The following is a 26,701-nucleotide window of genomic DNA, read 5'->3' as shown; positions in this document are numbered from 1 at the left end:
ACCAGAGATCAGGCGGGGAGATACAGTAGCCTTTGAGAAGTTTGCTTTGCATGTTCAGTCGCTAGTGGGCATGTTAAAGACCCTGGGCTCTAATGGAGAAGTTGAGCTGAGATGCGGCTCACACGTTGCACGACTGCTCACGAAAGTTCCGCCTGAGTTGAGGGCAAATTTCCGCCGTCAGATGTTCAATCGACCTGGCACTACTCATACCCTGCTTGACTTGGCAGAGTGGCTCCAGTATGAGTCGTGGTGTCAGAGTTATGACATCCCATCTGACACCCGAGTCCAAGCGTCCCTGAGCCATAAAGCTGAGAAGCATCACAGTAGATCAGCGGCTACCGTGCTACATGGGGCAGAGAGCTCTGGGGATAGTAAGGCCGCAAAGCGAGATGGTCAGAGTCCCTCAGATTTCAAAAGGAGAGGCAAGATAAAGCAGTATTGCCCATATTGCAAGAGTGCAGAACATTTCCTAAATAAGTGCCCAGCCATTCAGAAGTTCACAAGGGAGGAAGTCATACAATGGATCAAGGTGAATAAAAGATGCTGGAGATGTGGGAGGTCCCACCAAGCCGCACAGTGCGACCTCAAAAGACTCTGTGACCTGTGCCAAGGAAAGCACTTGAGAGTTCTCCACAGTGTGAACACCTGTCCCGCTGCAGAATCACCCAAAGTAGAGAGTTGTCTAGTTAACAACGGTACCGAGGTTCTTTACCTGGACCGGCCATCAACTTCCACTCGTGTCCTATTAAAGGTTGTGAGAGTGCTTCTTCGGAACAAGGACCATACTCTTGACACCTATGCGGTGTTGGATGATGGATCGGAACGCACGATGCTCCTTCCAGAAGCTGTTGACCGACTTGGATTGCAAGGTAGACCAGAGGATCTTGTCCTACGCACAATACGTCAGGATGTTCAAACGTTGAAGGGATCATCCGTCAAATTCTGCATATCACCCCTTGCATATCCCAGAAGAAGACCGTCTCAGTCTGGCGGATCACTCATATCCCATCTCCATGTTGAAGAGGAAATATAAACATCTGGCAGACCTCCCTATCGAACCATTCGAGCATGTCAAGCCACTTGTATTGATAGGAGCGGATCACCCCCATCTGCTCACTCCAGTCGAGCCAGTGAGGTTAGGCCCTCCAGGAGGGCCGGCAGCTATCCGTACAAAACTGGGTTGGACGCTTCAGGGGCACACAACAGTGCCTCCTTACCAGTGTTTCGCCTCAGACAACTGAGTTGATGAGGAATGTTGAGAAACTCTGGCAGATGGATGTGCTGCCTTTTCAGGCTGACAAGATGGTGGTGAGATCGAAGCAAGACAAGGAGGCAATAGAGCTCCTGGAGGCAAAGACAAGGAGGGTAGAAGTTGCTGGCATCCTCCGATATGCTACTCCTTTGCTACGGAAACCAGACATGCCCCTGTTTCAGGCATCCAAAGAGGCTGTTCTGCCGAGCTTGAGGAGTACAGAGAAGCGATTGGCTAAGGACCCTCAACGTGCCAGAGCCTACTGTGAGGCAATCGACCAGCTGGTACAATCAGGAGCTGTCAAGAAGTTGGGCCCAGATGAGATCTCAATGACTGGTGAAACATGGTACATACCTCATCACCTAGTTAGCCATAATGGGAAGAATCGGCTTGTTTTCAACTGTTCCTATCAGTTCCGGGGACTGAATCTGAATGATGCCCTTCTTCCAGGACCGACCTTGGGCGCATCTCTTCTTGGGGTCCTGCTGCACTTTAGGCAGCAAGCTGTAGCAATTAGTGGAGATATCAAGGGTATGTTCCACCAAGTCCAGCTTCTGCCAGAAGACCGGCCACTTCTCAGGTTTGTGTGGAGAGATATGAAGCGAGAGGATCCCCCTGACACCTTCGAGTGGCAAGTTCTGCCCTTTGGCACCACCTGCTCACCTTGTTGTGCCACCTTTGCTCTTCAACGGCATGCCAGAGATCACAGTGTTCCAGAAGATGGTGTCAGAGACTCTGTAGAACGCTGCTTCTATGTCGATAATTGCCTTCAGAGCGTGCCAACTGCAGCTGAAGCAAGGGGGTTGGTGGACAAACTCAGGGAGATTCTGGCATCAGGTGGGTTTGAGATCCATCAGTGGGCATGTAACATCCCAAGTGTCATCGGACATCTGCCAAAGGAAGCAAGGTCGGACAGTATGGAGCGCTGGCTCTCACATGATGACATAGGTCTGTCCGAATCAACACTTGGACTTAGTTGGCATTGGGAATCGGACGTCTTGGGGTATAAGAGCCACCCGCTGGACTATGGCATACTGACTATGCGCAATGTGTATAAAGTTCTGGCTCGGCAGTATGACCCTCTTGGGTTCGTATTACCCTACACAACCCGTGCCAAGTTGCTTGTCCAGAGCATGTGGGATAAGCATCGTCACTGGGACGACCCCCTCCTTCCTCAGGAGCTCCAGACAGCTTGGAAAGAGTGGGAAGCCGAACTCCATCTGTTGCCTCGCATAACCTTACCTCGATCTTATGTTCCAGCTCATGTGGGTCAAACGGTTGTATCTAGACAGATCCACATATTTAGCGATGCATCAGAGAAAGCCTACGGCTCTGTGTCCTACCTGCGGACCGAGGATACCCAAGGTCAAGTCTACCTGTCTTTACTGGCAGCGAGATCAAGAGTCGCTCCTCGGCGACGACACTCCATTCCACGTCTCGAGCTCTGTGGTGCCTTAACAGCAGCCCAACTGTCAAAGATGTTGGAGGGGGAGCTGACCTTGAAGGTTGATCAGACTATACTTTGGAGCGATTCAACCACGGTACTTACCTGGCTGCAGTCGGAGTCGTGCCATTTTAAAGTATTTGTGGGCACCCGTGTAACTGAAATTCAGGAACTCACAGAACCCAGCGCCTGGCGTTATGTGGACTCCTCACTGAATCCTGCCGATGATGTCACACGGGGTAAGACTCTTGGGGAGCTTGCCTTGCCTAATCGCTGGAGCCAAGGGCCCCCTTTCCTCCTCAAGGGACTCGACGAATGGCCATCCCAAGCACCTAAGCTGTCTGTTTCAGATTTGTCAGAGTACAGGAAGTCAGTCTCTTGTGGTATTGTCACTAACAGTGACTGGCCATGTTCTCTACAAGGTGGCCAACACACTTGGAAGGATCTCGTTGAGGCTACGGTGCGTGAGCTTCACGGGGCGGCTGGACAGGGTAGCGCTGTTATTGCTTCAGATTATCATCAAGCAGAAATGATAATCTACAAGAGAATCCAGCAAGACTGTTTCCCAGAGGAACGGCATCACCTCGAGAAGGGCAAGTCGGTACCGAATAGTAGTCGCCTACTTACCTTGTCCCCAGAGTTAGACCCTAAGGAGGCGATCATACGTGTTGGTGGTAGATTGCGGCGAGCTGAAGGTCTCGATTCTGCTTCTAAACACCCGATCGTCCTGGACCCTAGTCATCCAGCCACCAAGCTACTTATACAGGACTATGACGCTCGTCTCTGCCACCCTGGACCTGAACGGGTATTCGCAGAAATGCGTCGCACCTTTTGGATCCTGCGCGGGAGAGAGGCGATCCGTCATATTCAACATCTCTGTAAGGAGTGTCGAAGATGGAAGGCTAAGCCATCGGTGCCCAAGATGTCAGATTTACCTGTGGCCCGTCTGCGTCTATATAAGCCGGCCTTCTATTCCACAGGTGTAGACTGTTTTGGGCCTTTCCAGGTGAAGTTGGGACGCCGCTCTGAGAAGAGATGGGGTATTATTTACAAATGTCTCACTACGCGAGCGGTGCACCTGGACCTCTTACACAGCTTGGATTCAGAATCGTTTCTAATGAGCCTCAGGAGATTCATTGCCCGTAGAGGTACACCGGCTGAACTCTACTCGGATCAGGGCACAAATTTCAAGGCAGGAGAGAAAGAGCTTCGTGAGACATTTGACAGTCTATCCTCAGAGCTTCAGCAACTTCTAGCGAAGCAGAAGATTGCCTTCCACTTCAACCCCCCGGCAGCACCCCATTTCGGTGGGGCATGGGAGCGAGAGATAAGATCGGTCAAATCTGCTTTGTATACAGTTATAGGAGCTCAATCAGTCTCCGAAGTAGTACTCCGTACCGTCTTGTTGGAAGTTGAGGCGATACTGAACACAAAGCCACTGGGATATACCTCAGCCAACATAGCAGATCTAGATGCAATTACTCCGAACATCCTCCTGATGGGGCGGCTAGATGGTGCTTTGCCCCAGGTGGTATACAACAAGAGTGAAGGCTTGAGCAGGAGAAGATGGAGGCACTGTCAGGTCTTGGCAGACCACTTCTGGTCTAGGTTTATAAGGTACTACTTGCCCACCCTGCAGCCTCGACAGAAGTGGCATACCACCGCAGTAGATCTTGCGGTCAACTCCGTTGTTCTGATGATGGACCCGCAGCTTCCCAGGGCTCTTTGGCCAGTCGGCAGAGTGACTAAGGTACATCAGAGCGCTGATAGTCGTGTAAGGTCAGTAGATGTCCGGATCAAGGACAAAGTGTACACCAGACCAGTTGCCCGTCTCATCGCCCTTCCAGCTATCCCAGATTCATAGGAGGAAGGCAATTCCGTTGTAGTGCCCACGGATGAGGCTGAGCAGTGAGCCTTTCTTGGGAGCAAATTGCATGCAATTTGGGGGCGGCTGTGAGAAAGTCTCACTAATGACACTGATTTATGATGTGGATGTACAAGATCGCTTTCTTCCCGATCGCGGGGACTCTTATTTTGGCGGAACACAGCTCATTCGGTGGAGTGCTTCAGAGCGCAGTGCGCGCGCGATCCAGTCTGACATCAGCCGTTATCTTCAGTGAGAACGAGCCGTGAAATTCCCTTACTGAATGCCGTTATATGATCTTCGTTTTGTTCCCTTGAGTGTTTGAAGTTGTGTGCGTCCAGAGAGAAAACCACACACATATGCTGACCACTTCTATGGACATAAAGCACAAGACGATACCACTCAGTGTCAGTATTCATGCTCGTATTTGATATGTGTGCAGAGAGCACAGTTTAGTTCAACCTTCTATGATCTGGTTCTTCCCCTGCATATGCTTGTATAAATAAATCTGTTCAACTGGATTCCTTCCTCTACTTTGGTGTTCTAACCGGCACACCCGGACCAGCTCCATCTCATTAGCAGCGGCTAGCACCTTACAGTCCTTAGCACCTCAGTTACACCCCCTGTGGTGTAAATCCAGCGTTTAATGTTGTTTATGTGTCTATGTGGTGTTTTTAATACGCTTTAAGACACACTATGTGTAAGTTCATAAGTCGACAGCATTGCTGAGTATTTGCTGCTTAAAACTGCAGTGAACCAAAGACAGTCTCAAAAACACGGTTTGAAATCGCTGGTGATTCTGACGTCACAAACGACCTTGTAACCAATCAGATCAACGTGTGATCGTCAACCAGTGGATCTCTGAGCTGAGTGAGTGAGTGGAGGCGGGGCTCATTTGCATATTCATAGAACCGCGCATACTAAATGAGGCGAGGGTGTCGGGTTACATTCAAGCTATTTTAAGACATGATTAAAAAAAATATGTAATTTTGGTGATCAAAGATGAGTTTTAAGAGATAAAATGATTGACTACAGGGGGACTTTCTTTTGACTGGTAGTGTATGCATTGTAATATAACCATGATAACTATATAAGCACATCTTATGCCCGTGTTTGGCGTCACACACACCTGGAAGTCGTTCTGAAGCCCGTACTTGCAGCCTCCCTCTCTGCAGATGGAGAAGTCGAATCCGAGCGAGCAAGAAGCGTCGGTGCAGTTCTCCAGCGAGCCCACGATCGTGTCGTTATCATCGCCTGTGGCGTCGCGCACGATACAAGAGCCTGAAACACAGCAAACGCACAACGTCACGTCTGACCCGAGACTCCACACGACAAGTTCAGGTTCAAATTTACTTGTATAGTACATTTAAAAACAACCACAGTTGACCAAAGTGCTTAGCAATGTCAGGATACACACAAATAAACAAATAAACAAAAAAACAAACACAGTAGAGAATGTCATAGTTGCAAAACTCAACTCGAAATGAAAGCTAAGGAATAAAAGTGGGTCTTAAGCAATGACTTAACCCCACCCCTAATCCCTAACCCCACCCCTAATCCTACCCATCTCCGCCCCCTGATCCCTAACCCCACCCCTAATCCTACCCATCTCCGCCCCCTGATCCCTAACCACACCCCTAATCCTACCCATCTCCGCCCCCTGATCCCTAACCCCACCCCTAATCCTACCCATCTCCACCCCCTGATCCCTAACCCCACCCCTAATCCTACCCATCTCCCCCTGATCCCTAACCACACCCCTAATCCTACCCATCTCCGCCCCCTGATCCCTAACCCCACCCCTAATCCTACCCATCTCCGCCCCCTGATCCCTAACCACACCCCTAATCCTACCCATCTCCGCCCCCTGATCCCTAACCCCACCCCTAATCCTACCCATCTCCGCCCCCTGATCCCTAACCCCACCCCTAATCCTACCCATCTCCGCCCCCTGATCCCTAACCACACCCCTAATCCTACCCATCTCCGCCCCCTGATCCCTAACCCCACCCCTAATCCTACCCATCTCCGCCCCCTGATCCCTAACCCCACCCCTAATCCTACCCATCTCCGCCCCCTGATCCCTAACCCCACCCCTAATCCTACCCATCTCCCCCTGATCCCTAACCACACCCCTAATCCTACCCATCTCCGCCCCCTGATCCCTAACCCCACCCCTAATCCTACCCATCTCCGCCCCCTGATCCCTAACCACACCCCTAATCCTACCCATCTCCGCCCCCTGATCCCTAACCCCACCCCTAATCCTACCCATCTCCGCCCCCTGATCCCTAACCCCACCCCTAATCCTACCCATCTCCCCCTGATCCCTAACCACACCCCTAATCCTACCCATCTCCGCCCCCTGATCCCTAACCCCACCCCTAATCCTACCCATCTCCGCCCCCTGATCCCTAACCACACCCCTAATCCTACCCATCTCCGCCCCCTGATCCCTAACCCCACCCCTAATCCTACCCATCTCCGCCCCCTGATCCCTAACCCCACCCCTAATCCTACCCATCTCCGCCCCCTGATCCCTAACCCCACCCCTAATCCTACCCATCTCCGCCCCCTGATCCCTAACCCCACCCCTAATCCTACCCATCTCCGCCCCCTGATCCCTAACCCCACCCCTAATCCTACCCATCTCCGCCCCCTGATCCCTAACCCCACCCCTAATCCTACCCATCTCCGCCCCCTGATCCCTAACCCCACCCCTAATCCTACCCATCTCCGCCCCTTAGATCTGGATCCAACTCCGCCCCCTGGATCTCGTGTACTGCAATGAGGTGCTACTGATCCTATAGGCTAAAATCTCTGTCTCTGATCGTTAGTTGGACATGTTCACCGACAGCCGATGACCGTTGCGATCACATTTGACCTCCGACGAGATTCTGGCGTGTCAGGACATTTTCTTGCGTGCGTCTGTTGTCGTACAGTGTGACATTAATGACAACTGAGATCTTCATGATCAGCGACCATCATGTTCGTACAGTCTGACAAGCAACAATCGTAAAGGACTATTATAATAAAATCACACAGTGTGCATCCGGCTTTAAAAATGTCAGCAGTCCGAGCTGTTCTTATATGACCCGGTGACCAGCCTCTGAGAAGACTCGGCCATCTTTATATTTTAACCCTGATCTCAGAACATCTGTGTTGAAGATTTTATTATTTAGAAAACAAGTCATTTAGCCTTATAAGAATACACAATTATTTCTTGTATGAGTCCTCTAAAAGGACTCTGTATAGGTGACTTTGAAAGCTGCAAGACCTTCTGTAAAAAGACCCTGAATGTCAGTTCTATTCTGAGAAGTCACATGGTACAAGACCTTCACCCAAAACTATCTATAAGTGTATGACCATCTTTGGAAAAGGATGTATGGATATATGTGAGAAGCTGGGCACTGATCAGGAGTGATCGCCTGCAGGAGGAAGGGATCTCCTGCTGGAGGGAGTGATCCCCTGCAGGAGATGCTCGGCTTTGTTTGTTAATAAAGTCTATTATTTCTGGCATCAAAGATCTCTGCGAAGTTATTTTACAGAACAATTGAAACCACTTCAAGTGCTCTCACAGGAGTGTGGACGTGTAAAAGCTCTGATAAATTAGAAGGAGCCAACCCATTCAAAATCTTCAAAACAAGCAATGTTTTAATCTTATCTTTAGACAGTCAGAGGAAGAGCATTACCGTTTGAGAAGGCGACAGCGATGTAAACCACTCCGGTTATGAGGATCGCCAGGAGAGTTCCTTTGGGAATCGCTGACTGCGGATCCTAGAGACGGCAGATGTTACAAACATCATCTCTTATGAAAATCCACAGAATCTCAAACATAATCCTTGAGAGAAATGCACTGAAATTTCTGCAACCAAAAATTCAGTTGAAACGCCCGAGATTATTGACCGAATCAGTGACGTTTTTCCAGTAACATTAACATTAATAAAGACCAGATATATTTGAACCAACGTTCTATTAATGTTCTCAAAATGTTAGAACAAAAACATTATTTCTACATCATTCATGGAAAGAAAAATTATGTTACATTTCAGTTGGACGTTCATCTAATGTTTTTTAAATGTTACTAATTGTTCCAGAACTTTCAGAGAACATTCAAAAGTAACGTTCCCTAACGTTTGCATAACCAGAGAAGAAAAACGTTTTTAAAACTGGACATTTTGTGTCTCTTTAATGTGTGCGACATCTCTTCCTCTTCACTACTAGTTACAGCAGCAAATAAACATGAATATGAACATCAGAAGGAATGATGAAAGATTCAGAACAACTTCCTGAAATCAATCATGTCTCCTGTAATCCATCAATAAAACCGCTTCAAACGTCACATTCACCTCCAGATCAGCTAGAAAAATGATTCATATGTGCACATATTCATGATATTTTTACTTTACCAGTGGTCTTACATATTTAATGCATGTTTGAATAAATTCATAATGAAAACAAGTTAAGACAGCCAGCGTTTAAATGTTTATATAGCAACAAATTGGAGTAGAAAATTTAAATTTGACTTAAAAGACAGCAATGTTTGCAAAACTTGATTATTAAATAAATTCGATTAAATCAACTATATGTTTGGTTTTGTGTTCTGGCTGAAAGCTTTGGTCCACAGTATTGGAGTGCATGTCTTGTTGAGCGAGGACAATCTCTCACCGCCAGGTCTCCGGATATGTTGGCTCCTGCTAGGATCCCGGTGGCGGCCGGGAAGAAGATGGCAAACACTGAGAAGAAGGTTTCTTCATCCCTGAAGTCTGGACCCATGTTCTCCATCATTATGGCAGCTTGGAGAGGAGAGTATGAAGAATCAGCATGAACACAATCTGGGCCCAGGGCATCTTATTCCTACAACATCATGAAACATTCTGCATATGGATCATATCTGTCAGTCTGTCTCCCTCATAGCGTGCAGCCGTGCACGTGAACAAATATGAAACTGCATGACCAAAAAACACAATGAGCGATGACGAGCATGTAGCTCTAATTAAAATGCCAATTTTCTTACAAAAATACTTTCTAAATTAAAGACCCGCTGAAACCAAAATGAAGTTTTATAGCTTTGAGTATGAATATGAATATGTTCACCTTAAGGTTATGAATAAGCTTCCAAACAATGACAAGATTCGCATTTAGGAGATTAGAAGCATTACAGTCTCTCACTTCCGCTAAAATGGATCAGAGACTTCACCGCTTCTCATCACATCTTCTGTCCAATCAAACGCTCTCTAGAATCTAAAGCTCCGCCCCCTTTGCTATAAACACCACCTGACTGAAGCGACCGTTGACAGACACGGAGAAATATGTGTTGGAGATGTTATATATATATATATGTGTGTTCGGTCGCTCAAACGCTCGAGTTTTATTCTGTTTTCCAACTGTACGTTGCCCAAGAATGAAATGGCTAGAATTTATTCACACTTCTGTTATTGAATCCAACGTATCGTCAGCGCTCGGATTCGCTTCTAATGGTGTTGTCAGTCTGTGAGGGAAACGAAACGCTATTGGCTATTTGAAAAGGAGGAGGAGCCAATCAATAAGTCCCGCCTTTGCTTCCTGTTTCAGTGGAGATTACGTCAACGCATCAAACAAAGCTGCGATCCAAGGCACTTCAGTGGGACTTTAAATATCACTTTTCCATACTGTATCATAAGAGTCATCAGATTAACTCCTCCTGGACTGATTCATTCTGATCATAGATTCATATCAAACTAAAGCAGAAGAGCAGAGACGTCCCACCGTTATAACTGAAGAAGCCTTTGGGCTCCTTTGACTCCATCGGGATGAAGGATCCGATGAAGTAGTTGAATATCGCCGCCACAAGAATCACCAATAACACAATCTGGGCCTGTCGAAGATAATCAATATATCACGAGAATAATAACTACTGCAAGAAGAAATCTGAATCCACATAGGAATACACTGACCTTCGCTTCCCACTCCATTCCAGCGATGGAGATTCCCAGCAGTAGAATAACAGTGAGCGTTCCCACGATCCTGATGTCATTGATCTCATCGGTCATCAGAGCGTCGATACTCTGACAAACACAGTTTACATCATAACACTTTAGATTAAGAAGGAATCTATATGGGTCATATATGTCAAAATGCTTTTCTTACTTAGTATTTGTGTCTTGTTTCCAGTCCAAATATCAAACATTTCTTAAATCAAGATGCATTTACTAAAGTACTAAAATGACATAAGAAATTAAGTCTTGATTTCTGGGGAAATAAATCAAAATTAAGTGAGTTTTTGCTTAAAACAAGCAAAATAATCTTGTTTCTGTTTGAGTTAACATAATTTTTCTGACCCCATTGGCAGATAATTTAGCTTTTTTTTAAGCATCAACTCACTTAATTTGATTAATTCCCCCGGAAAACGGGACATAATATCTTATCTCATGTTACTCATCTAGTAAATGCATCTTGATTTAAGAATTTTTAGATATTTGGACTGGAAACTGCAAAAATACTAAGTAAGAAAAGCATTTTTTGCAGTGTAGAAGGCATGCACATTAAATAATGAAAATTCATGCTTACTCGTCTTCATCATCTATTCATCTAAGGCTTTTGGGTTCATACTCACATCCAGAAGTTCCACGACAGTTTCTGCGAAACCCACGACGTACATGGCCACAGCGACGGCATTGGCGAAGGCAAAGATCAGGCCGATGGATCCTCCAAACTCGGGCCCCAGACTCCTGGAGATCAGGTAATACGCCCCGCCTACACACAGTCACATTCACAGTCACTTTAGATGAAATTATGACTCAAACATTCAGAACAGAAGGTAGAAAGGGAATAGAACATCAGCAACAATAAAAAAAAAACTCATAGCAATAAACAAAAAAAAGATGTATACATTCAAATATACCATAATAATTTAGCAATTGTTTTTATTTTTGGAAGAATTTTTTTTTTTGCATTAACTTTTTTTTATATTTTTATGTCATTCATTATCATAAATCATGTAAATTATATTTAATTTAGTTGGAATTTGTTCATTTATGGAAGAAAAACAAAGTTGCAAAAAATATACAAATAAATGCTAAACTAAAAAACAACAACTAAAAGTTCACTGTAAATCTTTACATTGTTTTTATTCAAAAATAAACAAATTCTAACTTCATATAATATAACTGATATATGATTAACTAAATTATAATATAAATGAGTTCACGATAAATCCAAAGATAATTAGCAATTTAGTCATCTAATTAGCAAATAATGTGATTGTTTATTACACTGTTAAGAATAGCTTAAGCACAGTTTAATTAATCTGCAAAAATCATACTAATTTTGACCATTTATTTTTAAAAAAATCTCTAGCTATTTGAACTCTTGAATTTTTTTTCTAACAAATAATAATGTTTTAGATATAAATACAGGTATTGTATACAGGTTTTTTTTTAAAGTAATGAATACTTTTATGAATCAAAGACACATTAAATTGATCAACAGTGACAGTAAAGACATTTATAATGTTCCAAAAGATTATATCTCAAATAAATGCTGTTCTTTTGAACTTTCTAAAAATCAAAGAATCCTGAAAAATAAAATACATCACAGTTTCCACAAAAATATGAACACTGCTAATAATCATAAATGTTTCTTGAGCATCAGATCCTCATATTAGAGTGATTTCTGAAGGATCATGTGACACTGAAGACTGGAGTAATGATGCTGGAAATCACAGGAATAAATTACACTTTACTGTATATTCACATAGAAAACAGATGATTTACACTGTAAAATACTGTATTTTTGATCAAATAAACGCATGTTTCTGGGTCTACTGTAAGTGTGGTGTGTGAGCATGTTTCTGGGTCTACTGTAAGTGTAGTGTGTGAGCATGTTTCTGGGTCTACTGTAAGTGTGGTGTGTGAGCATGTTTCTGGGTCTACTGTAAGTGTGGTGTGTGAGCATGTTTCTGAGTCTACTGTAAGTGTGGTGTGTGAGCATGTTTCTGGGTCTACTGTAAGTGTGGTGTGTGAGCATGTTTCTGGGTCTACTGTAAGTGTAGTGTGTGAGCATGTTTCTGGGTCTACTGTAAGTGTGGTGTGTGAGCATGTTTCTGGGTCTACTGTAAGTGTAGTGTGTGAGCATGTTTCTGGGTCTACTGTAAGTGTGGTGTGTGAGCATGTTTCTGGGTCTACTGTAAGTGTGGTGTGTGAGCATGTTTCTGGGTCTACTGTAAGTGTGGTGTGTGAGCATGTTTCTGGGTCTACTGTAAGTGTAGTGTGTGAGCATGTTTCTGGGTCTACTGTAAGTGTGGTGTGTGAGCATGTTTCTGGGTCTACTGTAAGTGTAGTGTGTGAGCATGTTTCTGGGTCTACTGTAAGTGTGGTGTGTGAGCATGTTTCTGGGTCTACTGTAAGTGTAGTGTGTGAGCATGTTTCTGGGTCTACTGTAAGTGTAGTGTGTGAGCATGTTTCTGGGTCTACTGTAAGTGTGGTGTGTGAGCATGTTTCTGGGTCTACTGTAAGTGTAGTGTGTGAGCATGTTTCTGGGTCTACTGTAAGTGTAGTGTGTGAGCATGTTTCTGGGTCTACTGTAAGTGTAGTGTGTGAGCATGTTTCTGGGTCTACTGTAAGTGTGGTGTGTGAGCATGTTTCTGGGTCTACTGTAAGTGTAGTGTGTGAGCATGTTTCTGGGTCTACTGTAAGTGTAGTGTGTGAGCATGTTTCTGGGTCTACTGTAAGTGTAGTGTGTGAGCATGTTTCTGGGTCTACTGTAAGTGTAGTGTGTGAGCATGTTTCTGGGTCTACTGTAAGTGTAGTGTGTGAGCATGTTTCTGGGTCTACTGTAAGTGTAGTGTGTGAGCATGTTTCTGGGTCTACTGTAAGTGTAGTGTGTGAGCATGTTTCTGGGTCTACTGTAAGTGTAGTGTGTGAGCATGTTTCTGGGTCTACTGTAAGTGTAGTGTGTGAGCATGTTTCTGGGTCTACTGTAAGTGTGGTGTGTGAGCATGTTTCTGGGTCTACTGTAAGTGTAGTGTGTGAGCATGTTTCTGGGTCTACTGTAAGTGTAGTGTGTGAGCATGTTTCTGGGTCTACTGTAAGTGTGGTGTGTGAGCATGTTTCTGGGTCTACTGTAAGTGTAGTGTGTGAGCATGTTTCTGGGTCTACTGTAAGTGTAGTGTGTGAGCATGTTTCTGGGTCTACTGTAAGTGTGGTGTGTGAGCATGTTTCTGGGTCTACTGTAAGTGTAGTGTGTGAGCATGTTTCTGGGTCTACTGTAAGTGTAGTGTGTGAGCATGTTTCTGGGTCTACTGTAAGTGTGGTGTGTGAGCATGTTTCTGGGTCTACTGTAAGTGTAGTGTGTGAGCATGTTTCTGGGTCTACTGTAAGTGTAGTGTGTGAGCATGTTTCTGGGTCTACTGTAAGTGTGGTGTGTGAGCATGTTTCTGGGTCTACTGTATAAGTGTAGTGTGTGAGCATGTTTCTGGGTCTACTGTAAGTGTAGTGTGTGAGCATGTTTCTGGGTCTACTGTAAGTGTAGTGTGTGAGCATGTTTCTGGGTCTACTGTAAGTGTGGTGTGTGAGCATGTTTCTGGGTCTACTGTAAGTGTAGTGTGTGAGCATGTTTCTGGGTCTACTGTAAGTGTGGTGTGTGAGCATGTTTCTGGGTCTACTGTAAGTGTAGTGTGTGAGCATGTTTCTGGGTCTACTGTAAGTGTGGTGTGTGAGCATGTTTCTGGGTCTACTGTAAGTGTAGTGTGTGAGCATGTTTCTGGGTCTACTGTAAGTGTGGTGTGTGAGCATGTTTCTGGGTCTACTGTAAGTGTAGTGTGTGAGCATGTTTCTGGGTCTACTGTAAGTGTAGTGTGTGAGCATGTTTCTGAGTCTACTGTAAGTGTAGTGTGTGAGCATGTTTCTGGGTCTACTGTAAGTGTAGTGTGTGAGCATGTTTCTGGGTCTACTGTAAGTGTAGTGTGTGAGCATGTTTCTGGGTCTACTGTAAGTGTAGTGTGTGAGCATGTTTCTGGGTCTACTGTAAGTGTAGTGTGTGAGCATGTTTCTGGGTCTACTGTAAGTGTGGTGTGTGAGCATGTTTCTGGGTCTACTGTAAGTGTAGTGTGTGAGCATGTTTCTGGGTCTACTGTAAGTGTGGTGTGTGAGCATGTTTCTGGGTCTACTGTAAGTGTAGTGTGTGAGCATGTTTCTGGGTCTACTGTAAGTGTAGTGTGTGAGCATGTTTCTGGGTCTACTGTAAGTGTAGTGTGTGAGCATGTTTCTGGGTCTACTGTAAGTGTAGTGTGTGAGCATGTTTCTGGGTCTACTGTAAGTGTAGTGTGTGAGCATGTTTCTGGGTCTACTGTAAGTGTGGTGTGTGAGCATGTTTCTGGGTCTACTGTATAAGTGTAGTGTGTGAGCATGTTTCTGGGTCTACTGTAAGTGTAGTGTGTGAGCATGTTTCTGAGTCTACTGTAAGTGTAGTGTGTGAGCATGTTTCTGGGTCTACTGTAAGTGTGGTGTGTGAGCATGTTTCTGAGTCTACTGTAAGTGTAGTGTGTGAGCATGTTTCTGGGTCTACTGTAAGTGTAGTGTGTGAGCATGTTTCTGAGTCTACTGTAAGTGTAGTGTGTGAGCATGTTTCTGGGTCTACTGTAAGTGTGGTGTGTGAGCATGTTTCTGGGTCTACTGTAAGTGTGGTGTGTGAGCATGTTTCTGAGTCTACTGTAAGTGTAGTGTGTGAGCATGTTTCTGGGTCTACTGTAAGTGTAGTGTGTGAGCATGTTTCTGAGTCTACTGTAAGTGTAGTGTGTGAGCATGTTTCTGGGTCTACTGTAAGTGTAGTGTGTGAGCATGTTTCTGGGTCTACTGTAAGTGTAGTGTGTGAGCATGTTTCTGGGTCTACTGTAAGTGTGGTGTGTGAGCATGTTTCTGAGTCTACTGTAAGTGTAGTGTGTGAGCATGTTTCTGGGTCTACTGTAAGTGTAGTGTGTGAGCATGTTTCTGGGTCTACTGTAAGTGTGGTGTGTGAGCATGTTTCTGGGTCTACTGTAAGTGTGGTGTGTGAGCATGTTTCTGAGTCTACTGTAAGTGTAGTGTGTGAGCATGTTTCTGGGTCTACTGTAAGTGTGGTGTGTGAGCATGTTTCTGAGTCTACTGTAAGTGTGGTGTGTGAGCATGTTTCTGGGTCTACTGTAAGTGTGGTGTGTGAGCATGTTTCTGAGTCTACTGTAAGTGTAGTGTGTGAGCATGTTTCTGAGTCTACTGTAAGTGTGGTGTGTGAGCATGTTTCTGAGTCTACTGTAAGTGTAGTGTGTGAGCATGTTTCTGAGTCTACTGTAAGTGTGGTGTGTGAGCATGTTTCTGGGTCTACTGTAAGTGTGGTGTGTGAGCATGTTTCTGGGTCTACTGTAAGTGTAGTGTGTGAGCATGTTTCTGGGTCTACTGTAAGTGTAGTGTGTGAGCATGTTTCTGGGTCTACTGTAAGTGTAGTGTGTGAGCATGTTTCTGGGTCTACTGTAAGTGTGGTGTGTGAGCATGTTTCTGGGTCTACTGTAAGTGTGGTGTGTGAGCATGTTTCTGGGTCTACTGTAAGTGTGGTGTGTGAGCATGTTTCTGGGTCTACTGTAAGTGTGGTGTGTGAGCATGTTTCTGGGTCTACTGTAAGTGTGGTGTGTGAGCATGTTTCTGGGTCTACTGTAAGTGTAGTGTGTGAGCATGTTTCTGGGTCTACTGTAAGTGTGGTGTGTGAGCATGTTTCTGAGTCTACTGTAAGTGTAGTGTGTGAGCATGTTTCTGGGTCTACTGTAAGTGTAGTGTGTGAGCATGTTTCTGAGTCTACTGTAAGTGTAGTGTGTGAGCATGTTTCTGGGTCTACTGTAAGTGTGGTGTGTGAGCATGTTTCTGAGTCTACTGTAAGTGTAGTGTGTGAGCATGTTTCTGGGTCTACTGTAAGTGTAGTGTGTGAGCATGTTTCTGAGTCTACTGTAAGTGTAGTGTGTGAGCATGTTTCTGGGTCTACTGTAAGTGTGGTGTGTGAGCATGTTTCTGGGTCTACTGTAAGTGTGGTGTGTGAGCATGTTTCTGGGTCTACTGTAAGTGTGGTGTGTGAGCATGTTTCTGGGTCTACTGTAAGTGTGGTGTGTGAGCATGTTTCTGGGTCTACTGTAAGTGTGGTGTGTGAGCATGTTTCTGGGTCTACTGTATAAGTGTAGTGTGTGAGCATGTTTCTGGGTCTACTGTAAGTGTAGTGTGTGAGCATGTTTCTGGGTCTACTGTAAGTGTAGTGTGTGAGCATGTTTCTGGGTCTACTGTAAGTGTGGTGTGTGAGCATGTTTCTGGGTCTACTGTAAGTGTGGTGTGTGAGCATGTTTCTGGGTCTACTGTAAGTGTAGTGTGTGAGCATGTTTCTGGGTCTACTGTAAGTGTAGTGTGTGAGCATGTTTCTGGGTCTACTGTAAGTGTAGTGTGTGAGCATGTTTCTGGGTCTACTGTAAGTGTAGTGTGTGAGCATGTTTCTGGGTCTACTGTAAGTGTGGTGTGTGAGCATGTTTCTGGGTCTACTGTAAGTGTGGTGTGTGAGCATGTTTCTGGGTCTACTGTAAGTGTGGTGTGTGAGCATGTTTCTGGGTCTACTGTATAAGTGTAGTGTGTGAGCATGTTTCTGGGTCTACTGTAAGTGTAGTGTGTGAGCATGTTTCTGGGTCTACTGTAAGTGTAGTGTGTGAGGATGTTTCTGGGTCTACTGTAAGTGTGGTGTGTGAGCATGTTTCTGGGTCTACTGTAAGTGTGGTGTGTGAGCATGTTTCTGGGTCTACTGTAAGTGTAGTGTGTGAGCATGTTTCTGGGTCTACTGTAAGTGTAGTGTGTGAGCATGTTTCTGGGTCTACTGTAAGTGTAGTGTGTGAGCATGTTTCTGGGTCTACTGTAAGTGTAGTGTGTGAGCATGTTTCTGGGTCTACTGTAAGTGTAGTGTGTGAGCGCGCTGACCTCCGCGCACGAAGCCGTTGGTGGCGATCGCTGACGTCGACAGGCCGGTGATGGTCGTCACCACGATGGCCATGAGGACGATGGCACAGGACAGAGCTGGATAAGAACAACCACACATTCATCATCTATAATCATACACCGCAAACCAATCCAGAATGTTCTAATCCAATCAGACTTCTGATCTGTAATGCTCCTGAATCATAATCATAATCATACACTGTTGGTTCGTTGGCCAGAGGAGAACCGAGCGACTGAGTCTGGTTTCTCACAAGAGTTTTTGGTTCCTTCACTGTTGCTTTTGTCTTGCTTAGGACATTTAATTTAATATTCAACAATATTATTAATCTCCTGCATTGACACTATTATACAAGAACTGAACTGAGCTGGACGATGACATCACGGTTTACTCCAGAGCGGCTATATATATATATATGAACTAAATTAATAACTTTTTTAAACAAAAATGAACTGAACTGACTGAAGCTGGACTGTGACGCTATTTTCTTCTAGACTCATTATTGTCCTGTTATCTCTGTGAAGCTGCTCGGACACACTGTGTGCTGTAACAGCGCTGTATTAATAAGGAGGCGTGAGCGGATCCGCGTACCGATGCCAGCCTGACCCACGATCCACGACATCCGGATGAACAGCATCACTCCCCAGATGTTCAGCATGCATCGTATCTGCACACAGTCATCAAACAAATTACATAATTCTGTGTTATGCAGGCCAGACATGTAATTAATATGCTTTTTTAGAATTAATGCTTATATTAACGTTTTTTAAATGTGATATCCTAAAATTAGCATAAAAATAGGTGGATGGAAACATACCTGCATTATTGGACTGTTAAAAGTGCCAGATTGGAGTCAGACATAATCTATATCTATAGAGTAAACACGTGATGTGCATGTGTGTGCCGTCAGCGTTTCACAGAGTCACGTTTCTGAAGTTTACTCAGAGATGATCACGCTTTTCTACATTTTTCAAAACTTGCACCTTGGATCCTGTTTCAAAGTGTGTGTTCTCGAGCTCAAACACTGATGTGTGTGAATGAACGGCCAGAACACATTAACAGTTTCTGTCTTCAGTTAAATTAAGTTAATATCTAATGATCTTTACAACGGAAGTGAATCAATCAAAACTAACTTCATCTGGACAATAACTTTATTCTAGATCTGCTGTAAAGCCTAAACACTCTCTGTTACTGTAAAGGTACAATATGTAATTGTTTTCGCCGCTAGCGGTCGCTTACCTCTTACAATAACACAGGCGTAGGTTGATGACGCAGTGAATAAGCGGAATTATGGAACTTGTCGTCATGCCGATGGATCTAATAATGTTTCTGGATGAGTGAATGATGTTTGCATCATGACTGTGGCGTATGAAGCGCGAGTGCTAATGAGAGACAGATCACAGCGCCACACGCGAGTCCCGCGGATATAAAGGAATAAGGACATTTCATTCTACCGAACTACACACAAGTGCTGTATTACTCACTCAGATCAGTGTATTAGACGAGTGAAGTGTGTGAGGGAACGCAGCGCTCCTTCTCTTGCTCTACACCAGGGGTGTCAAATTCAAACTCAGTAAGGGCCATGCTGAGGGTTGTGAATAAAATCAGGGGCCGGATATATGTTTAGAGGATTTTTCATTTATTGAAATATAAGTGTATTAGTAGGCTAACTGTATAAAAAAACATCTCAATTCTTTAAACTACATTATCATAACAAGGTTTTATTTTTTAATTTTGAGTAATAACACATTTTTACATATTTCACAAAACATGTGTCAGGAGCAAAGTCTCTGACCAGCATAACTGCATAACAGTAATTTAAAACAGTGGCAAAAAACAGTACTTTAAAACAAACAGTACTCTAAAAAAAAAATTCATAAAACTGTTTGATAAAGCAAAATATTCAACAAATGGTAGATAATTATAGATGAATGTATTGATAACAAATGACATCTGAAAATGTTATTATTTGGCTTATTTTGAGTGGGGGTTCAATCTTCAGCTGGCTGGCAGTGGCTGGCTGGCAGCTGCCAGTCTGAGCCTGGCATGTCACGTGACCTGCCAGTGGCTGGCTAGTTGTCTGGCAGTCTGCCTTTGGCAAGTTTCAGAAACCATTGATTTTTGACAGTTTTTGTGTTTTGTGTTCCTCCCTTTCTAGCTCATTTATTATGCATCTGTTGATATGATTATGTTCTTTAGTATGATTGCTGTTTTGAGGACTGTTATCCCAATATAACCAGTCAAATGGCCGTGATCCGACTGGCAGCTTACAGACGCTTGCTCGACGCTCATCCAGTCAGTCGCGGCTCATATGCGAGTATAACGCGTTGCCTGACACTCTCGCTGCATGGAAATAAATTTTTTATTTATTATTATTATTATTACTTTATAATATTTTAACAAAAATGAAATTAAATGCGCTTATTTAATGGCCACAACACACATATAGTGGGCCTGACCCTCTAAATATTGAAACAATTAACATTAACAATGCTGAAGTGCAGTTAATTAATAGTAAATGTTAACTAATCTAATTAAGTGTTACCGATTTTTTATACACCGATTCAGAGGTCTCATGAGTTCAGTGTTGGACATGTCAATTGTTTTAACTATTCATTAAAGTGAATGGTTAAAATGAGTCATTCGTTTGCGTATCGGACGTGTCATTAGTGGACGTCTACGGCACGCTTGTGATTATCTCGGCAGTTTAGGACATCGTACAAGATTTGCGTCAATACAGAAAACATATCACTGGATAGGTTTTTTCGTTTATTGAAATGTGGTTTAGGTCAGCTGAATGGGCGGAACGCTTTTTAGAGACGATAAGCTAGGCAACGTGTTTTTTTTAGCACAATTCACACACCGCCGTAATTCAGGAGAACAAATCTCCAAATGCTCCACGTGAAACTGCGGTCTTCCGACCTTTTACTATCGTGTCAATTGATTTTGATTAATATGCGCGAGAAGTGTTTGAAGACGTGACTGTGCGTTCACACCGGACGCGAATAGCGCGTCAAATTCGCGTCTACCGCGTCTAGTTTGACGCTTGACCACTTTGTGTTAATTCGCGTGTCAATGGCGAAATTGACGCGCGTAACAACAAAAGTTTGAAGCGAAATTTACGCGCGTCAGAGGCGAAATCCGGAGGCGAAAGTTTCGAAACCCGTTGGCGGCCATCTTTTTAGATGTTTATCGAGCATTAGCATTAGCATTATTCGAGAGAGTCACCGCTCGTATATGCTCTGGAGAGCAGAAACAGCTGCGTAGGGGACATCGTCGCTGTACTCGGGTCCACCAGAACCTCCGGAGGGTTTCAGGAGTTTCACAATTTGCTCCAGGAGCTAGGTTTGGTCGACCTAATGGTGAGGATGCTGACGAGGACAGCGTAGGCCGTATAAGCCCTCGGCCTCGAGTGGTCTATGCCTGTCGAGCCCGCGCTCTACAGTCCGGCGCGAGGTTCATCCTCGCCCGCATCCACCTAATCTGTCATTTATTTTTTGTTTTGATAATAAACGAAGCCAGCCTCCAAAAGTGATTAATCTGTCCTGTGATTTTTTTCTCTCTCTCACACATCACTGTCCAGACACTAACTTATATGTTGGTTGTCTTTACATTATAATAATATTTCATATAATCTAGATATGGAATAAATAGCATTCAATACAAAATGAATATGTCTCATATATTGAAATCAAGTTTTATGTGATAAAATATTTGCTTTGTTGTGCATTAGAACCACAGTCATATATTACAAAATAATTTATTGAAGCATCCAGATACTTCACCACGTGACAGCAGCAAGCAGCTAGGCTCCTGATTGGTTAACGCAGCGCGAATTGACGCAGAAGTTCAGATTTTTCAACTCGGGCGGCAGACGCGAATTCGCGTCAAACGCGTGAATGCACAAATAGCACTAACTAAATCATTCGCGCGTAACGCGCCAGACGCTCAATTCGCGCCATTCGCGCGAACTTGACGCGCGAATGAGGAGTATTCGCGTCTACCGCGCCGCGCTCTACGCCTCATTCGCGCCGCAGGAATTTTTTACGCGCGTAACGCGTCTTTGCATTGACTTAACATTGAAATCACTCGCGCCTGACGCGCTATTCGCGTCCGGTGTGAACGCACCATGAGTGCGCGCGGGCGGCGCTCTCCTCTGCTCGTGATGCGCCCTGTCAAGCGCAGCAGTCATTCTATCACTCACCGATCAAAAAAGGCTTTGGCGGGACAAAAAATTGCCATTATTATGTCGAAATACCGAGATAATATATTGAAATAACGACTTAATATCTCGAACTAACATATATTTGAATATAATTGATTCCAGACATTATTTTGGGGGGTGCTATCGGGGTGCTTTGGTCTTTCTTGGGGGTGCTGAAGCACCTGCTAGCCCCTCCCTAGCGCCGCCCATGCTCTCGCGATAAGTCATTCCAAAAATCATGGTAACGGATGTTGGTAGGTTTATAGCCTATATCACAGCCACCGCACTAGACATTATTATTATTAATGGAAGGAGACGAGGTGTGTTATCCAAGCATTAATGGCAGACCCATACTGCGAACGGCACATATACCCTAAGAGTTCCTGGCTGTTTCTCCCTCATTTCTGCTCCGAGGTCTTGATTGTGGCATTTCTTTGAGGTTTAGAATCCAGTATTCCTGTAATTATTGTTTCTTTTATGAATTTAATAAAGAACTCTGTCTTGTATGTATTATGTCCAAACAAACGGTCAGTGTACTTTTGTGTCCATTCGTTTTTCCTTATTTAACCCGTAATTGCAAAACGAAAAATGAATGGTTGTAATTGTATTTTTAAAACGCAAAGTCGAATACCAAAATTTTTATTTGAACTGTACCTACAAACCAAATGCTGCGCAAAAAAATAAATATCGACGAATTTTCAGATTTTTGTTTATAACTTTTTGCCCCTTTATTAAACATTTAAAATATTGACAAATTAATATGAAAAAAATGTAGATTTTACTGGTTTTCTAAGGCCAAATTAGAACCTGGAAATTATATTTTTCCCGCAGTGCTGAATGAGAAGAGCCATTTAACCACAGGTCCACAGCCCACAGAAAGGTGAGTTATAGGTGAGTTATAGGCTATAATAAATGTGTCTGAAAAAATAACAAGATATTTTAATTGTTTATTAATAAAAAATCAGTGTCGGCTAAAACATTTCCATCTCCGCTGTATACGCCGGATGCACCTTTGGAGAGAAATGCACCTTTCATACGGATTACATAATCAGAAGGTATTAGCTTTCGATTCGAATTTGTTCGTTTTAAAGTGGACATTTCAAGCTTTAGCTTAGGCTATATTTTGTTTCAGTTCTAGCGCAGTTCTAGCGCTTCTTCACGGAGACCATGAAGCGCGCCTGATTGTTTTATTTTATTTTACAAAAGCACAACGTTTTCTTGTTATTGTGAGCTTACACAAAGTAGTTGCGAATAATGTATTATTATTTTCTGTATGACCAGAAATGATAGAGTATTTTAAGTTGTTTCCACTGTTGGTAGGAAAATGCAAGTGTTCGCGCCCACGCCATCCAGTGCACGCTCCACACTCGCACACACACTTGGATATGGGTCAAAATCTTGTTTAGCCTATTTGTGATAATCTTAGCCCTGTATTATGAATGAGATGTGACGAATTGCTTTGTTCCTTTTTTGGATAAAAGCGTCTTCTACATATTTAGCCTAATAAATGTTATAATAATGATGATAATTATTATTAGCCTATTATCCCCGCGACGTCAGGTGACTGTAAATGCGCAAAACCTGTTTCCATTGCAGTTTTGCGAAATATTCCTTTTTCGAATTGCCTGAAAAACCTCCTCATGCGAGCGTAAAAACTTTTTTGCGATAGGCCTAAACGGGAGTTTTTGCGAAATGGACGTGTTTCCATTAAGCGTATTTTCAATTCGCAATTTCAATTTGCGCAATTTGAAGGGTAATGGAAATGCAGTGTTGTAATATTCACAGATATATATTTAAACAGCGCACGGGCCACATTAAATTGATCACCAGAATTTGTTGGCGGGCCTGATTAAAAGTCGTGGCGGGCCGTGTTTGGCCCGCAGGCCTTGTAATTGACACATGTGCTCTACACTATCACACTAAACTGCATTTAAGTGTGTTAAAGTTATAATGTTATTCTATGTGTTAGCCTAGTTTGTCTGTATGAGACTAGCAGTGAGCGAGATAAACATTAGAATAACATACTGATCATATTCTAACATTTCATCATGTTGTTGAGCTGTTTAACATTGATTAGTTTTATGTACATTTGCTCTCCTGTCTAATAAAGCTCATGTGAGAGCGGCGTCTGTCGAGTCGAAGTTAGCCGCGGACGCTAGCTCTCGCCGTCTCGAAACGCCACGCTGATACTGATCCTCGGTTTAGTTCTCCTTTTGTCCCAAAGTCTGCTTGCCATGATCCGTAATGTTTGAACAACAGCATGAGCGCGCCGCTAGACGTAACGCAGTTGTCCATGTCTGTCGCCATGGTTACTGCGGCAGAACGAGCGGAAACCAGGGATAGCGCGGACATTACGTCAGTGACAGCCGACACCTGAACAGGGACGAGCCATTATTTAAAACAAGAATTTGGGAACTTTTGGGATATTGTAAGTACACAACTGCAGGAAATACATCACACTGTGCAAGTGATTTTTGGATATTTTATTACAAAATTCTTACATATTGTACCTTTAATCTCCTGTTATCACTGTAAAGCTGCTTTGAAACAGTCTATATTGTTAAAGCGCTGTATAAATGAAGGAGACTCGACTCATCATGAACGTTCATCAGTGTGAACGGCTGATTGTTACACCTGTGAAACGCGGTGTGTGTGTGTGTGTGTGTGTGAGAGGGAGAGTGTATGCGTTTGAGTGTGAGGGAGAGTGTGTGTGTGTGTGTGTGTGAGAGGGAGAGTGTATGCGTTTGAGTGTGAGGGAGAGTGTATGTGTGTGTGTGTGTGTGTGTGTGTGTGTGAGAGGGAGAGTGTATGTGTGTGTGTGTGTGTGTGTGTGTGTGTGTGTGTGTGTGTGTGTGTGTGTGTGTGTGTGTGTGAGAGGGAGAGTGTATGCGTTTGAGTGTGAGGGAGAGTGTGTGTGAGGGAGAGTGTGTGTGTGTGTGTGTGTGTGTGTGTGAGTGTGTGTGGGTGTGAGTGTGAGGGAGAGTGTGTGTGTGAGTGTGAGGGAGACTGTGTGTGTGTGTGTGTGTGTGTGTGCATGTGAGTGTGAGGGAGAGTGCGTGTGTTTGCGTATGTATGTATGTGTGTGTGCGTGTGTGCGTGTGTGCGCGCACGCGTGTGTGTGTGTGTGCGCCCGCGTGTGTGTCTGTGTGTGTGTGTGTGTGTATGTGAGTGTGTGTCTGTGTGTGTCTGTGTGTGTGTGTGTGTGTGTGTGCCCACGTGTGTGTCTGTGCCCACGTGTGTGTGTGTGTGTGTGTGTTTGTGTTAGTGTGCCCACGTGTGTGTCTGTGCCCACTTTTTTCTGTGTGTGTGTGTGTGTGTGTGTGTGCCCACGTGTGTGTGTGTGTGTGTGTCTACGTGTGTGTCTGTGTCCACGTGTGTGTGTGTGTGTCTGTCTGTGCCCACGTGTGTGTGTGTGTGTGTGTGTGTGTGTGTGTGTCTGTGCCCACATGTGTGTGTGTGTGTGTGTGTGTGTCTGTGTCCACGTGTGTGTGTGTGTCTGTCTGTGCCCACGTGTGTGTGTGTGTGTGTGTGTGTGTGTGTGTGTGTGTGTGTGTGTGTGTCTGTGCCCACATGTGTGTGTGTGTGTGTGTGTGAGACGCTGACCAGGACTCCTTTGATCCAGCCGAACTTCACTGTTCCTCCCTTGGAATCGGACGCTTCTTTGAGCGTGAGGATCTCGGCGGCCGCCAGCTCTTCTCCGCTGGGAAACCCCTCCTCAAACGGCTCCTGCAGAACACACACACACACACGTGGGCACAATATAAACAGTGCATAACAAACATCAACAGTAATACAGAGAAACCTGGACAAGAAGTGCAGGAGGAGAGGAGAATAGGTTACACTTTATTTTAAGGTGTCATCGTTACAGTGTAATTATATATTAAAGTACTGATTGATATTAATTAACTACATGTACTTACTAGGGTTAGGCAAGGATTAGGATTTGGTTGAGGGTTATTTGCATGTAATTATGCATAATTTACTGTTATTACTATGGTAAGTACATGTAACAAGGACACTGTAATATAAAGTGTCACCGAAGAATATATCATCAGTGATTATTATTATATTATTATTAAGAGGTTTAGAAAGTGAAATGAACTTCACATTCGGTTGTTCAATTTCACGAGAAAAATGTAAGAGAGACACTACAGGTGAAAACTTTATTATAGATATCACAATAACTCCACACTTAATCACCGTACATTAAGACAATTGTTATGTATTACAAGTTTTCTGAAGTGTTATGTTTAAATATGAAAATGAGGGATTATCTAATTAAATATGCAGAAATATGCATACATTTCCAGAACAGAAATCTGAACATTGGATAAAGCAGGTTCAAAATTCTTGTTTGATTTTGTCTTCATATTAAAGATTTTTTCAGGTTTCTCTTTTTATCACTCCATAAACCAGGAAGTACTGTCAACGGACAGAAACGACTCATTTTCAAGATGTTTTTAGGAGTAAAACGTTGCATAAATCAGGTGAATGATATATGAACAAACAAACCTTGAGTACAGTTATGAATAAAGCTAAAGTTTGGTGTGTGTGAAACTGCTGAAGAGACTTCACCGCCTTTCACCTGAAATCTACAGACACATTAAAAGTGCAGTGAAATAAACCATTAAAAGTGTGTTTTTGCTGTTTCCTGAGTTTCCGCTGATCTGATGAAGAGTTACAGAAGCACAACTGACCCGTGCAGGAACACAACAGCGCTTTAAGTCAGAGAACTGATTGACAAACATCCCCTCAGAGACTGGTGTAACCTGTGTGTTCAGTGTGTGTTCGGTTCAGTGTGTGTTTTGTTCAGTGTGTGTTCTGTTCAGTGTGTGTTCTGTTCAGTGTGTGTCCAGTGTGTGTTCTGTTCAGTGTGTGTTCTGTTCAGTGTGTGTTCTGTTCAGTGTGTGTCCAGTGTGTGTTCAGTGATGTTCGGGACACTGGGTCTTTGACAGAGTCACACACTGA

At 44.0% G+C, this 26,701-nt stretch overlaps 1 protein-coding gene across 1 annotated transcript in view; it reads right to left on the bottom strand.

The window, feature by feature from the left end:
* Positions 1–26,701, bottom strand: part of LOC130076714 (solute carrier family 12 member 2-like) — a 48,041-nt gene that overhangs the window by 17,584 nt on the left and 3,756 nt on the right. Inside the window, exons 2-10 of the mRNA XM_056241909.1 lie at positions 25,337–25,459; positions 18,121–18,196; positions 17,514–17,609; positions 11,156–11,295; positions 10,497–10,607; positions 10,309–10,417; positions 9,229–9,356; positions 8,253–8,337; positions 5,690–5,841 (exon numbers count right to left, since the gene is read on the bottom strand). Coding sequence (XP_056097884.1) covers positions 5,690–5,841; positions 8,253–8,337; positions 9,229–9,356; positions 10,309–10,417; positions 10,497–10,607; positions 11,156–11,295; positions 17,514–17,609; positions 18,121–18,196; positions 25,337–25,459 — 1,020 coding nt within the window. The remainder of the gene's footprint in view (positions 1–5,689; positions 5,842–8,252; positions 8,338–9,228; positions 9,357–10,308; positions 10,418–10,496; positions 10,608–11,155; positions 11,296–17,513; positions 17,610–18,120; positions 18,197–25,336; positions 25,460–26,701) is intronic.

This window comes from Rhinichthys klamathensis, unplaced genomic scaffold (genome assembly GCF_029890125.1).
Source record: "Rhinichthys klamathensis goyatoka isolate OS25496 unplaced genomic scaffold, OSU_Roscu_1.1 h1tg000685l_1, whole genome shotgun sequence".
Taxonomy (NCBI): Eukaryota; Metazoa; Chordata; class Actinopteri; order Cypriniformes; family Leuciscidae; genus Rhinichthys; species Rhinichthys klamathensis.
This window is presented reverse-complemented; position numbering and strand designations above follow the sequence as displayed.